Here is a 13,254-nt window from a genome sequence, read left to right on the forward strand (position 1 = left end):
ATGGCCTTCGGCCCCCATATTGTAAATAGCATGTTATAATTGAGCCTTCCTTTGAGCGTATAGGACCGAATGACGGAATGATTGAGTTAGGTGGTTCGCTTGAAGGTCAGAAATGGCTTTCAAGTGCCGGTCACGTCTAGGGTACCCTCCCGGGGCGTGACAATATCATTGGCTCTACTTTTGTTAACATAACCATTGGCTAGACGGGTGGCATATATGGATCATAGTTCCCTGCCGACAGGGGAAGCTTTTTTGGATTTTCTACCAAAATCGTAGAAACTCTAATAACATGTGAGAAATATAGGAGAAAAATATTATTGAATTGTGTCTTTACATTATTACACAAAGACCCTATCTATAGACACTACAATACAATCCTTTATCAAGTAGGATATTATTTATTACTCCTATTCATATTCCCATTCTAAGTAGGATTGTATATACCTATTCCTATTCTAACAACAATAAATCTCTATATTCATATTCCAAAGAAATTACTAACTCATTTAGAACATTTCTAAACAATTAATCTCTTTCTGATATATCTGGTTGCCTCTTCAATATAATAAGAGGATATGGACAATCAAACTTCAACTTCCACATATAAATAAACCAAGTATACCATAGTAGTATACCAGAGTAAGTGGCCACTGTAGCTTATGATGAAAATGTCTTCACTATCTCAATATGATATGATTGCATTATACAATAAGTTTAAATAATCTGCATTCCTAAACTCAATACTTTACTTTCCACATACACTTTTTCGTACTTTAAACTATGATCTAAATCTAATGTTATACTCAATGTAAGAACAAGATATCCAATTCAGGAGTCCAGTAGAGTCCAAATACACCAGGAATACGAGAACATGATTACTCTTGCTCTTGCCTAAGCACATGGTAAATTCTTCAGATGTTTCTTCTGTTTCTTCATGCGAGCTTAACTCATCCAGAGGAACATTTTATCTACGAAAGTATCGTGCTGATGCTGAAGTTCATGTTTTAACTTCACCTATTTGATCCAGCACGGTGGATCTTACCTTTGATGATATCCTGCAAAGTAAAAACATCACATTGAACTTAACAAATAGATGAATCTGAAACTTGCTTTTAGTTTAAATGAATTTGAATTTTGAATTTTAGTTAGGTTGTTTGAGTTGTGGATATATTTTAGGTTATTTTAAATTTCAAATTATACATATTTTATATTGGCTATTTAAAGCTCCTCAATGCTTAGTAAAATTATTAAAAAGCAATTGAAAGTCATTTCAATCCAAAGAGAGTCATTTTAACCCCTTTTTGCTACCCCATCTTTTAAAAAAAATCAACACTGGTATCAAGAGCTTTATTGATCTTACGGGATCTGTGAGTTCTTTCAAAGAACTACCATACCATTTTTAACCCATAAGGGCTACCTTTTTAACAAGTAAGGGCTATCCTTTTAACCCGTTAGGGCTACCCATTTTTACTCGTCAGGGCTATCATTTTCAACCCGTGCTTTTTTCAACTCACAAGCTATTTTAAACCAATTTTCAACTTAAAAAAAGAATGTCAAGTAGCGGACTTTCTTTGAATGTCCAAAAAAGTTTCATTGACAAAAACTATCAGATTTGGTCAGTGAAAATTAAATCATATTTTATGGCCTATGCCATATGTGTTGTTGTTATAGAAGAAAAATACTTACAACACTTCGTAAATCCTACAATTGTCCAAATAAAAGCACTTTCAAAAGAAGTTCTACACAAGACAATGTCGTGGAAGATGTTTTTGAATTACAAAATCAAAAGAAGAAAAAGAAAGAAAAAGAGAAAGATCAATATCCAAAAAAAATATCTAAGTTCAAAAATAACCAAGAAAAATACAGCATCAACTGCTATAGCAAAAATTGAGGAGGAACAGTTTTTAAAATTGCAGTAACTAAAGCAAAGGAGGAGTGTTAAAACTTGCTTTTAGTTTAAATGAATTTGAATTTTGAATTTTAGTTAGGTTGTTTGAGTTGTGGAGATATTTTAGGTTATTTTAAATTTCAAATTATACATATTTTATGTTGGCTATTTAAAGCCTCTCAATGCTTAGTAAAATTATTGAAAAGCAATTGAAATTCATTTCAATCCAAAGAGAGTCATTTTAACCCCTTTTTGCTGCCCCATCTTTTAAAAAAAACCAACAGATCAAATAGAGAATGAAAAGGATGCTTAGGCATAACGGATGATATATACATAGGCCTCAAGCATGGCCTGTACAGATAGCCTTAGAAGTGAATATCCTTATACCAAGTCACATACGATTTGTTAGAACAGTGCAAAAGTTCTTATTAGTTTGCAAATATCTGTGACAGTAACTAATATGCTTCCCAATGGTGAAAGACAAAATCAAAACTGGATAGTTTACAATTAACTCCCTCTGCCACAGTTTTAGATGAATGACTTAATTTGAAAGATGAGTGTTGCATTATTGAAAGTAAAGTTCCTGCAAACAAGACTTCCCGGAAAGGAAAAAATATTGTAAGTGTGAAAAATGAATAGTTTGTTTCAGAGAACTTGCACTAAAGGGTGAACAATATTTTGTCTATATTCTTACATATTATGTTAAATAGTTGGAATAGAAAATTTAAATACTTAGGGAAAAAGGTAAAATAAGACCGACTGGAACGGGAACTATGTCAACTAACTAGAAGCAAGAAAAAGTAGGATGCAAAACCAAGGTTGGATTTCATAAATACCTCCTTCAACTTATCAATTGATCTATCAATACTTGTGCCAGCAGGTCTGACAGTGTTCACCTTTTTCCTCTCTATACCAGCATCTTTAGGCACCCTGCTTCAAAGTCCAAACCAACCACATTTAACTGACTCAGACTATAGTGGGATTTGACAAGAATGAGGCAGGCGATAACTAGATGAAAGCATGTATCTAAACTTTTATTTTCTTTACAAAGAGCGTGTAGCCAAACCTTTCTCTGCACAAACACTACAAATGCAGATATTCTCAATCAGTACGTTTGGAAATTTACTCCAAGAGTTAACAATATTTGTTAATTTAAAGGTTATAGAGCAGGACTCCATGGAATTTAGACTTCAGTGTAGAGGGGAGTGCTGAATGAAGTTCTAGTTCAGAAATTGTACCATAGAACTATAGAAGCATACTTGTTTCCATCTACAAATCCTGTTTCCTTTTTCTAGGGGTGTAATTAATTTTTAGAGAAAGATCAGATGCTTTGGTGGTAATGGATACTTGAAGAATTATTTAAAACAAATAAAAGAATAGGTCCTAAGAAACCTGAACCCCCTTACAAGTTCAAAATACAACACACTTGTGTGTTTGGTATGAAGGAGAATATTTTCCAAAAAACAAATTGGTTTTTACTTATTTTCTAGTGTTTGATAAGTAAGCAAAAAAATGTTATCTTAAGAGCATTTATATGTAATCTAGCAAAACACCATAAGGGGGGTAGCAGGTGGGATGGTAAAGGGGTAGGGGTTGGGAGCGTTGGATGGGTAGAGATGATACAATAAACATAAAATATTACTTGTAGAACTTGTTTTCCCTACTTCCATTAAGGAGGTCATTTTCCTCATTTTTGAGGTACTTGTTTTCTTTAAGAAAATGTGTTCCAAAAATTCTATCTAACCAAACATGGGAAAAAAAGAAAACAACCAAACACACTCAGAAGAATAGGCCATCCTCAAAACACAGTGTCATTCCCAAATCAATATTTTCTTCAAGAAAAGAAAAAGGAAAGGCTGAAGAAGACGAAAATTTTATATAGGTTTTTTCTTTCATATTTATTTATTAAAAAAGGCTAAGGTCCCAACGACTACTCTTTAACATAGTTTAAGCAAGGAATTTGATCTTCAAACAGGCACTGTCCCAACTTCTTTCTTGCCACTGCCTTCTTCCAAATTCAACAATTAGGCAGAATAGACCTAAATAAAGAGTGCACAATTCAGAAAAGAATGTGAGAGATCTTACCGAGATGATAGAGAGTTTGATCTAGTCCCTGATTGGCATTTTTGAGTGACCACCGTATCTGATGTCTTCCTTAATCTGTCATTGAATCAAAACAATCATTTGCATGTTTGGGAGGATATACAAATCAGTAGGCACTTACAAATGAAAAGGAGAATCAAGATTTCTGTGGCAGATACAGTTCATTATACCGTCCCAGTTCGAAATCTTATCCTTAGTTAAATATAAAACTAATCAAAGAAGGTGTAAGAGTGGCACATTTAAATCAAGAAAAGAAAATGATATGCTTTTTGAAGTTTTCTTATGCATTCTCTCTTACTTTTTGGGGCAGCAATGAAGCTATAAAGAATGAAGATGTGACAAAAAGAGTGGTAAACATTGATTTAAAATATTATTACAATTCAATAATTTAGATTTAGATCCTCAACTATGCTCTAGCCTCTCAAGTTACAATCACTAACCAACTCACATATGTCGACACCTTGCCACCCATATAACCTTCATTACATGTCTGCTAATGTGCAACTTGCAGAGAGAACTTTCTTTTGCTCTATGTTTCATTGACAGGGACATGTTCTCAAGAAACACTTCTTCAACGTTCATTTGTCATAGGAACCCCCAGCATGACATGAATGTGGTCCTCCTCCTAAATCAACTTAAACAAAATCCTTTACTCGAATGGGGATCATGCATCACGTCTCCTGGCCACATACTCATGAACAAAAATGGCACTGCTGAAAGAAAACATTGTCATATTGTGGAAATGAGACCAACTCTTTTAGCTCATGTGTATTTACCTGTGCAGTTTTAGGATCATGCACTCCAAACTGCAGTGTATCTAAAGAATGTCTAACCCTTTGACATATTCTTTTAAGAAGCCTCCGGACTACCACTATCTCAAAGTGTTTGGGTGTATTTGTTATCCATATCCCCATACCTATGACTCTAACAAGATGGAATTTCGATCCCTTCCATGTATTTTCTTAGGGTACAACACCCATCACAAGGGCTACAAATGCCTTCATGTGCCTACAAATCAACTTTACATCTCTAGGCATGTTGTATTCGACGAATCAAAGTTTCATTCTCCTCTTCCAAAATAACCTGGTTCTCCACAATCCACAATCCACAATCCATACCTTTACCTCTTCAGGTTATTGGCCCAGTTAATTCATTTCTGTCTGCTACTGCCCCAGTCCTATCAGTGTCACGAGGACTTGAAACACTACCTCTATCTCCTAGGTCTATTCCACCAATTCCACTAACAGTTGATTTTCCCCCACTTCCATCTACATCTAATACAGCATGCCTGAATATTGTTACCCTTCCAGACTCTCCATCCATCCATCCACTGCTCCTCGTTCTTCGTGCAGTCATCCAGCCCCTCCGCCCCAAAGACTTGACCTGGAGAAAGGCTATGATCGAGTAGTACAATGCCATCATCCATAATGGCATTTGGTCTCTTGTTCTTTCCGCTACTGCGAAAATGTTGCTGGCTGCTAAATTGAAGCTCAATCCTAATGGCTCAATTGACCACTACAAAGCAAGACTTGATGGTTTCAATCAAGAGGAAGGGGTGGATTACCATGATAAGTTTAGCCCAGTGGTTAAACCAACCACCATACGCATCCTTTTCACTATTGCATTATCAAGAGGCTGGTCTCATTGACAATTAGATGACCAGAATGTCTTTCTACATGGCAATCTCAATGAAGAAGTGTGCATATCACAACTAGCTGGTTTAATTGATCAAAATTTTCCTACTCATGTGTGCAAGCTACACAAAGCTTTGTATGACCTTAAACGGATTCCACGGGCCTGGTTTGAATGCATAAGTACTGCCTTTATGAAGCTTGGTTTCAGTGCGTTCATGTCAGATTCCTCCCTGTTTGTACACAAGTATGGTGCTCATGTTACCTTTGCTCTGGTATATGTGGATGATTTAATTATTACAGGCAGCTCTCACGAATTCATTCACGATCTGGTCGCACTGCTTTCTACTGATTTTTCGCTTAAAGACCTTGGCAATCTTCACTATTTCCCGGTAATATAAGCGTGTAAGAGTGCCAATGGTTTGGTTCGATGCCAATCCAAGTATATTCGTGATCAACTTCTTCAAGCAAACATGGAAGGGTATCAAGCCTATTTCCACTCCTATTATTGCTGGATAGCCAGATCTCTCGATACCTCTCAGTATATCTCTTCAAAATATAACCATTACACCACCAGATATCTCCTATGCTATCGGCAAGTTGTTCCAATTCATGCATAAGCCAATGGAATCTCATTCTTAAGCCTTGAAACATCTTATTCGTTATCTCAAAATGGTCTGTCCAGCTTGGCCTAAAACTGTGTTCTCATTCTGTCCAACTTAATTGGTTCTCCGATGCCGATTGGGCACGCTCTGCAGATGGAAGGTACTCCGCACATGGCATAGTTCTTGGGCTTAACTTGGTTTCCTGGAGCTCCAAGTAGCAGAAAGTTGTCGCTCGTTCTATTATAGAGGCTGAGTATCGGGCATTAGCTGCTGTAACTGACGAAATTACATGGTGACAACCAGTGGCGGAACCAGAATTTTTAATAAGGGGGTTCAAAATCTAAAAAGGTAGACACACGAACTAGTCGAAGGGGGTTCGACATCTACTATTTATACATAAAAAAATATTTTAACCATGTATAAATAGTATAATTTTTCGCCGAAGGGGGTTCGGATGAACCCCCTGGATACATGCTGGGTCCGCCCCTGGTGACAACACCTACTTCAGTAGCTTGGTGTTGTCTTACCTCAAGCTCCCACACTTTGGTGTGACAACATTTCAGCAACCTATCTCACAGCTAATCTAGTGTTCCATGCAAAGACAAAACACATTGAGTTGGACTTCCATTTTGTTCGAGAAAAGGTTTTGGCCAATGATTACTAAGTTCACTATGTCAGCTCGCAGGATCAAGTTGCCAATATTCTCACAAAGAGCCTCTCCAGAAGATGATTTTCTTATTTTCGAGACAAGCTTTGTGTGTTCAAAAACCCAGTTGCGCTTGAGGGGGGAAGATGGTGGTGGTGGTGATGTTAGGATAAGTATATGAGTCTGAGTTGCACATGACTTTGTCTTTGTATTACAAATCTCCACCATTTATAGGTTTTACATCATGAGAGTTTGTAGGACTCAAAACTCTATACATCATCTGTACAAGAGAGGCATTGTCCTACTCAATTGTACTGTGAGATTTCCTTCTAAATATACAAAGCTTTCAAAACCAAGTGTAATAACTAATCCTTGGGCAACTTTTTCGAATTGCACGACTAATGCTCAGTTTTCATGATCCATTTTTAAAATTTAAATACATAGGATACATGAGGATACCAAAACCTTATTATAGGTAAGAGCTCACAGAAACTAATGTGTTGCATACATTTGGAGTTGAAAGAAGGCAATTGATATTTACCTTTCAACCTCCTTTTTCGGAGTTGGAGAAGCTGAAATCTTTTGCTCTGATCCCTTAGGCAACACCTGACCATAAAATGGACCACAGGTGACAATTTATGATAGGATATATCCACTACAAAACCAATAAAATGGAGATAGATATGCATTGACAAGAGAATTTGTTAAGAGTTAACCTATTTGAACCAACCTTCTTTGATCCACCATATCTCTTATCTACTTCGTTTTTTCCTTGGTTGAAACTATTTTGAAATGCCTTAAATGCTCGTTTGACAATGTCCTTATCCCCCATTCTCTCCATGATAAAAGATTTTCTCATTGTAGAAGCAGAAGCTGTAGAATTTTGTGGACCTAGACTGAGAGACATGTGCAATGATTTGGGAGCTATCCTCTTGTTCTCTAGAGTGGGAAAATTTTTGCCCCTTTGCAATGTTGAACCATTCAACTTTTTTATCGAGGATTGAGAGGGTGAGATGAGTGATCTAGAAAGTACTTTATTGCTTTGTGCAACAGGAGCATTGCTGCTTCTTTGATATGACACCCCATTCACCTTTTTCACTGATGTTTGAGATGAAGAAATGATCTTGGAAGTTGGTATCGGTTTTGACGTTGGAGTGGAAATTATTGAAGTTTTTGTGACAGGTGATGCAGGTTTCTTCTTTGTTCCAGCTGATATTCTGTCCTCTGTAGTTGGATGTATCTGAACATGAACAACAAACAATTGATAACAGGAAAGGAAATCTGAACAGAGAGTAGCAAAGAAAATAAATAAAAAGGAGCTCAACAACAACATACTCATGTAATCCCACAAGTGGGATCTGGGAAGGGTAGAATCAAGAATGTATGCAAACCTTATCACAACCTCGTAGAGATAGAGAGATTGTTTCCAATAACCCTCGGATTAAAATAAAGCATTTCCAAAAAGTTTGAACATAGAATACAGAAATGAGAGCAGTACCACCAACGAAATAGTGTGAAATGGGAGCAACACACAAACTAATGCTATAACCGAAGCACAAAAAACACACATGTTATAATATAAATCGAACAACAAGAAACTATGAGAATAGTGCAAGCACCACTGGTAAAAAAGAAGGTCCAAGTACTACCACCAATCCTATGTCGCGGGAAAGCAAGAGAATGCTCAACTACCAACTAAACTTCAACCCTAATCCGCAATCTCCAAACCCTCCTATTTAAGGTCATGTCTCGATCCACATATAATTTTGCACACCAAGAGACAGAAAAGTATCGAAATTTCACCTTTCGAGCTGTATTCTTCAGATTTGGTTTAGGGGTTTTGCTTTTCTTTGCAGAGGACCTTTTTGCCTCATTATCCACTTGTGGAATCTCTTTGACATTATGTTGAGATCCTCTTTCAGAAATCGTCTGTTGTTCAACACTGGGAACTACTTCTCCATGATCACTTGTTTCCAAGATTTCCCCTTCCTCAGCTTTGAGAACCAACAAGCTATTCACCTCCACATCAACAGAATCACTATTATTCACATCAGGTGTTGTCATTTCCTCTTCACCTTCTGTAGCAGATCTCTCAGTATCGAAAACCTGTGTGCTCTCACTACGATCTTGGAAATGGGGTTTGTCTAAAGATTCAACTTGCTCCAATTGTTCCTTTTTTTCTTGTTCCATTTTCTGAGCAGCAATTTTCTTGTAGTGTGCTTCAAAATAGGCCTTCTTCTGAGCTACTGATCCATATGTTTTACACTTCTCAGCTTCTTCCAGATACTTATTTGGAGAGAAAGATGACCATTTCTCCCAAGAAAGTGCATCATTTTCATACTTTCCAAATGAAACTGATACTTCCAGTGTAGGACCTGAGCCATTTGACTCATCCATCTGTTTATTAAAACACAACAATAATCTCAGACAAGAAATCAAAATGACAACTCACTATAATTTAAAAAGTAAATCTCCAATAATGAGGGAGTAATTAATCAATAATCAGCAACAAACAGAACACATCCAATGAATAATTTTGTAACCAAGTACTACTATATTCGAATTTCATCAGAAATAAACTAAATGGGACACTCACTTGCAAATAATAAAAGAAGATAAATGTAATACCTTTGTTCAATTCTAAACAACTCAAGTTTCCACAATGAATCAAGAATTATCAATTAAAAAAGCTAGCACATATTGGTGTGAGACAAGCATGTGAAGTCAGAAAATAAGAAGAAATGAATAGAGAAAGAAGAGTAGGACAACTGCAACCAGTCAATGCATGCCCATGTGCTGTGTTTTCTACTGGCTCTTGTTGGCTCTTGCTATATATACCCATATCATTAAATACTCAGTAATTGTCATTTTTATTGTTAAATTAAATTATATGTATTAGTTTAATATCTTAAAATAAAATATTTAATATTCAAAAATATTATGAATTATAGTTTTTTATACTAATATTATAAAAAATGCATTTTAAAATGTTAGTCTTATTTGACTTTAAAAAAGAAAACTATCACAATTAGTAATTAATGAGAAGAAATAGGAAAAGAAAATAAATGTATCAGTTTCCGGGTCTTATGGAAACTGCTAGAACATCATTACCTTAATCATCATCAGCTCAAATATATATGATGAAACGAAAACAAAGAAGAGCAAAACCTAAGGCCTGTTTAAATTTGAAATTAAAATTTTTGGACATATAATTTAAATTTTTAAATTATATTTATTTATAAATATAAATTATTATTATGTAGGAAAATTATCAAAACTTCTTTGACCCTTGTACAATTTTCTAAAATGATGAAACTATAGTTTATAAATAAAGTATCAAAATATGTTAAGGTGTTACACTAATAAGTCATATCTCTCCGTATTTTTCTTATAAATAAATATTTGCGTTTGTATATTATTGCAAGTCTTCAAATACACATAATTTTAACAAAGATTCCGTCCAAAAAACACCAACAATAGTACTAACTAAATATTTATTAATATTATCCTTCTTCATGGTATTGATAATTCATTTACGTCAAACATGAGTTTTATTTAAATAAAAAACTTAAATTGATAAGTAGGTCTTTCTTTTTTACAAAACATAAATTTATAGGTCGAATTATACATTTTAAAAAAATAGAAATCACAATTTAAAGCTTGAAATTCTACTTTTACAAATAAATAAAAATTAAATCATGATTTGATATTGACATTTCGTGAAAATTTTAAATCAAAACTTAAAATTGGGATCTCAAATTCTATGACCAAAATGCTAATGTTGGGTTGCTTAAAATTCTCATACAAGTACAAAAGTTGTACCATCTACCTTCAAGTCCTATTTTTAGTGGCAAATTTTATTTATTTTCCTCCTTTCCCAACGCAGCAGATAAAGTTGAAAAGTTGCAATCAAATGAATGCAACATTTAACCAAATATTTAATGTGTCATGAAGGAGCTTAATGACAAACCAAATGATATTATCAAGAAAATGAAATGTTTTTACCAAAACAACTTTTTAGTTCAAAGAGTAGAAAGAGACAGGTGAACCAAAGATACATACAACAGATCTGTCACAAGAAGAGTTGGTCATATTAGAGATGGTAAAGTAAAGACACACACTTAAAAATACAAGTACGGAACAGTCCTCCCTTTATTCCATATTAAGTTAATTTTTAGGCATCTTTTTATTATTTAAAATAATTAAATTATTAAAAATTTAATAAATATTTTTAAAAAATTCCTTAATTGTCCTTGCCTTTAATGAAGTTTTATATTTTTAGGAGATAATTTGCACTACTTAAAATAAACAAAAGAGAAATATCAAAAATATAATTTAAATTATGTCCATAAATATGAGAAAAGACATAAAGTCACCAGTGAGGTTGTCCTATTTTTTTAAAAAGATACATTAATTTTGCGGGTGTCCTATTACCCCACAAAACTATTTAATACATGTGTAAATGAACCATTTTGACCCATTTTGGCATCTGTGGAGACGCGCGTGTTGCTCATCTCACCCTTTTAATTAATTAATTAAATTAATTAACCCACACCCGACCCGAATTATTTCAAAATGACAAGTCTTTCTCCTTCTTTTCATTTTCATTCTCTTTCCTAGTTCTTAGTTTGTCTCTTGGATTTCCACGTTTCTTTGATGATTTGCTGCAATTTTCACTTTTCTTCGATCATCTGCTACAATTTTTACGTTTCTTGGTCAAAATTATTAAAGTTCTAGCTGAGTAAACAAGCTTAACATTTAGGATTTTCTTGATAAAGATCGTACTTTTGCTATTATAGTTGGGGAAAACACATGTTTAGGAATTATTTTAGTGTAAAAAGTGTTAGAATCGACTTATGATAGTTGATTTTGTGTTATCGACTTAACAGGTTAGGTTTTCTTGCCTACACTTGAATTGACAAAGATTGTATTTTTTCTATTATTGCTGGGGAAAACACATGTTTAGGAATTATTTTAGTGTAAAAAGTGTTAGAATCGACGTATTATAGTTGGTTTTGTGTTATCGACTTAGTGCTAATGTTAGTGATTTTGTCTTTTCGACTAATTGCTACTTTTAGGGTTTTGTGTTATCGAGTAATTGCTACTGTTAGGATTTTGTGTTATCGATTAATTGCTACTATTAGGGTTTTGTTAGTGTTTGTTCCTGAAGGTGTGTGGTTGAATTGTGCGTCTCTTGTTTACATGCTTTTTTAGGAAATTCTTTTGTTTTGATAACTTTAAGATGGTATCATGGGGGCAAAATTGAATTTGGCCCCCCACCTGAATATATTGGGGGAAATGTGATAGAATTCCTAGAAGTAAATATTGATAGGATGTCTTACTTTGAGTTGAAGGACTACATAAAGAACCTAGGATATACAACAGAATGGACTTTTTCATTAAATGGGATGGGCTACTGGTTCTTATTAATTGTGATAAGGTTATATTTGACATTTTCAACATGATAAAAAATGGGAATAAGGTTGAGGTGTATGTTTTTCATGGGGTGAATGAACCTTGTCAAGCCCCACTTGAATTAGAGTTTGTCCCCAATGTAAGGGACAGTGAGGTAGGTGGGGAATTTTCAAATGAGGATGAGGCTTGTAACCCTAATACTGGTCTTTTTGAAACATTCAATACTCTTTTTGAACTTTCTCCTTCAACTGAAGCTTCTCCTTCTACCGTGCCTCCTCTTTCTATAGCGCCTCCTTCACTGATCCTATAATAGATCATAAACTAACAGATGATGAATTGGAAGATGATTCAAGATTTGAAGGGGATACTTATGAAGATAGTGAGGTTGACAGTGATGTCCATCAAGAGCATTTTGATATAAGGGCAAGCAAGAGGCATTTTCAAAAGGTCACACAGGAGAATTAGAGGTATTATGTAAGACCACAGAAGTTGGAAAGTCAGAAAATGAGGAATAAAAGGTGAAATCCCAAAAAATTATAGAATTTTGCACCAGGTGATGGCCACGAAGGCCATCACAGGTCGTGGTCCATACCACACCTCGTGGTGAGCCACCGTGGTGGAGGTCCTGCAACTCATACCTGTAGGTAAGGGATCACGGCAAGGGACCACGACCGTGGTGAGAACCACGGATCATAGTGCCTCCCGTGGTGACCCCTTTCCCAAACCCCTTAGAAACTTTCCTAAGAGTTGGATCGCGCCTCACCACCACAAGTCGTATTGACATTCACGGACCGTGGTGGATTTCGTGATGGTCGACCCTGCAGACCACCTAGTAGGTCCTGCACCACGATCGTCGTTCACGGGCCGTAGTCATCTCCATGGATCCTGAAGGTCTCTGTGGAGGAACTACTGAAACTTTCCATGCAACCCTAAGTTTTCAAGTTCAAGGCAATCACTACGGAGGAC

At 35.3% G+C, this 13,254-nt stretch overlaps 1 protein-coding gene across 1 annotated transcript; it reads right to left on the bottom strand.

Moving 5' to 3' along the window:
- Positions 1-578: 578 nt before the first annotated feature.
- On the bottom strand, positions 579-9,680 carry LOC129870741 (protein WVD2-like 7). The gene is made up of 7 exons (XM_055945597.1): positions 9,502-9,680; positions 8,677-9,270; positions 7,604-8,113; positions 7,415-7,479; positions 3,974-4,048; positions 2,725-2,818; positions 579-1,055 (listed from the first exon to the last, which is right to left on the bottom strand). Exons 2-7 carry the CDS (start codon positions 9,268-9,270, stop codon positions 1,011-1,013), a joined length of 1,383 nt encoding a protein of 460 aa, XP_055801572.1. The 5' UTR covers positions 9,502-9,680; the 3' UTR covers positions 579-1,010.
- Between the last annotated feature and the right edge of the window lie 3,574 nt (positions 9,681-13,254).

Source organism: Solanum dulcamara, chromosome 10 (genome assembly GCF_947179165.1).
Source record: "Solanum dulcamara chromosome 10, daSolDulc1.2, whole genome shotgun sequence".
Classification (NCBI taxonomy): Eukaryota; Viridiplantae; Streptophyta; class Magnoliopsida; order Solanales; family Solanaceae; genus Solanum; species Solanum dulcamara.

Bases quoted from the DNA above. Each gene is read 5' to 3' on its own strand.
- LOC129870741 (XM_055945597.1), bottom strand. From the start codon at position 9,270: ATGGATGAGTCAAATGGCTCAGGTCCTACACTGGAAGTATCAGTTTCA. The intron at 4,049-7,414 runs GTAAATATCAAT...ATTCAATGACAG, and splicing joins CCGAAAAAGGAGGTTGAAAG to ATTAAGGAAGACATCAGATA. The intron at 2,819-3,973 runs GTAAGATCTCTC...ACTTTGAAGCAG, and splicing joins TCAAACTCTCTATCATCTCG to GGTGCCTAAAGATGCTGGTA.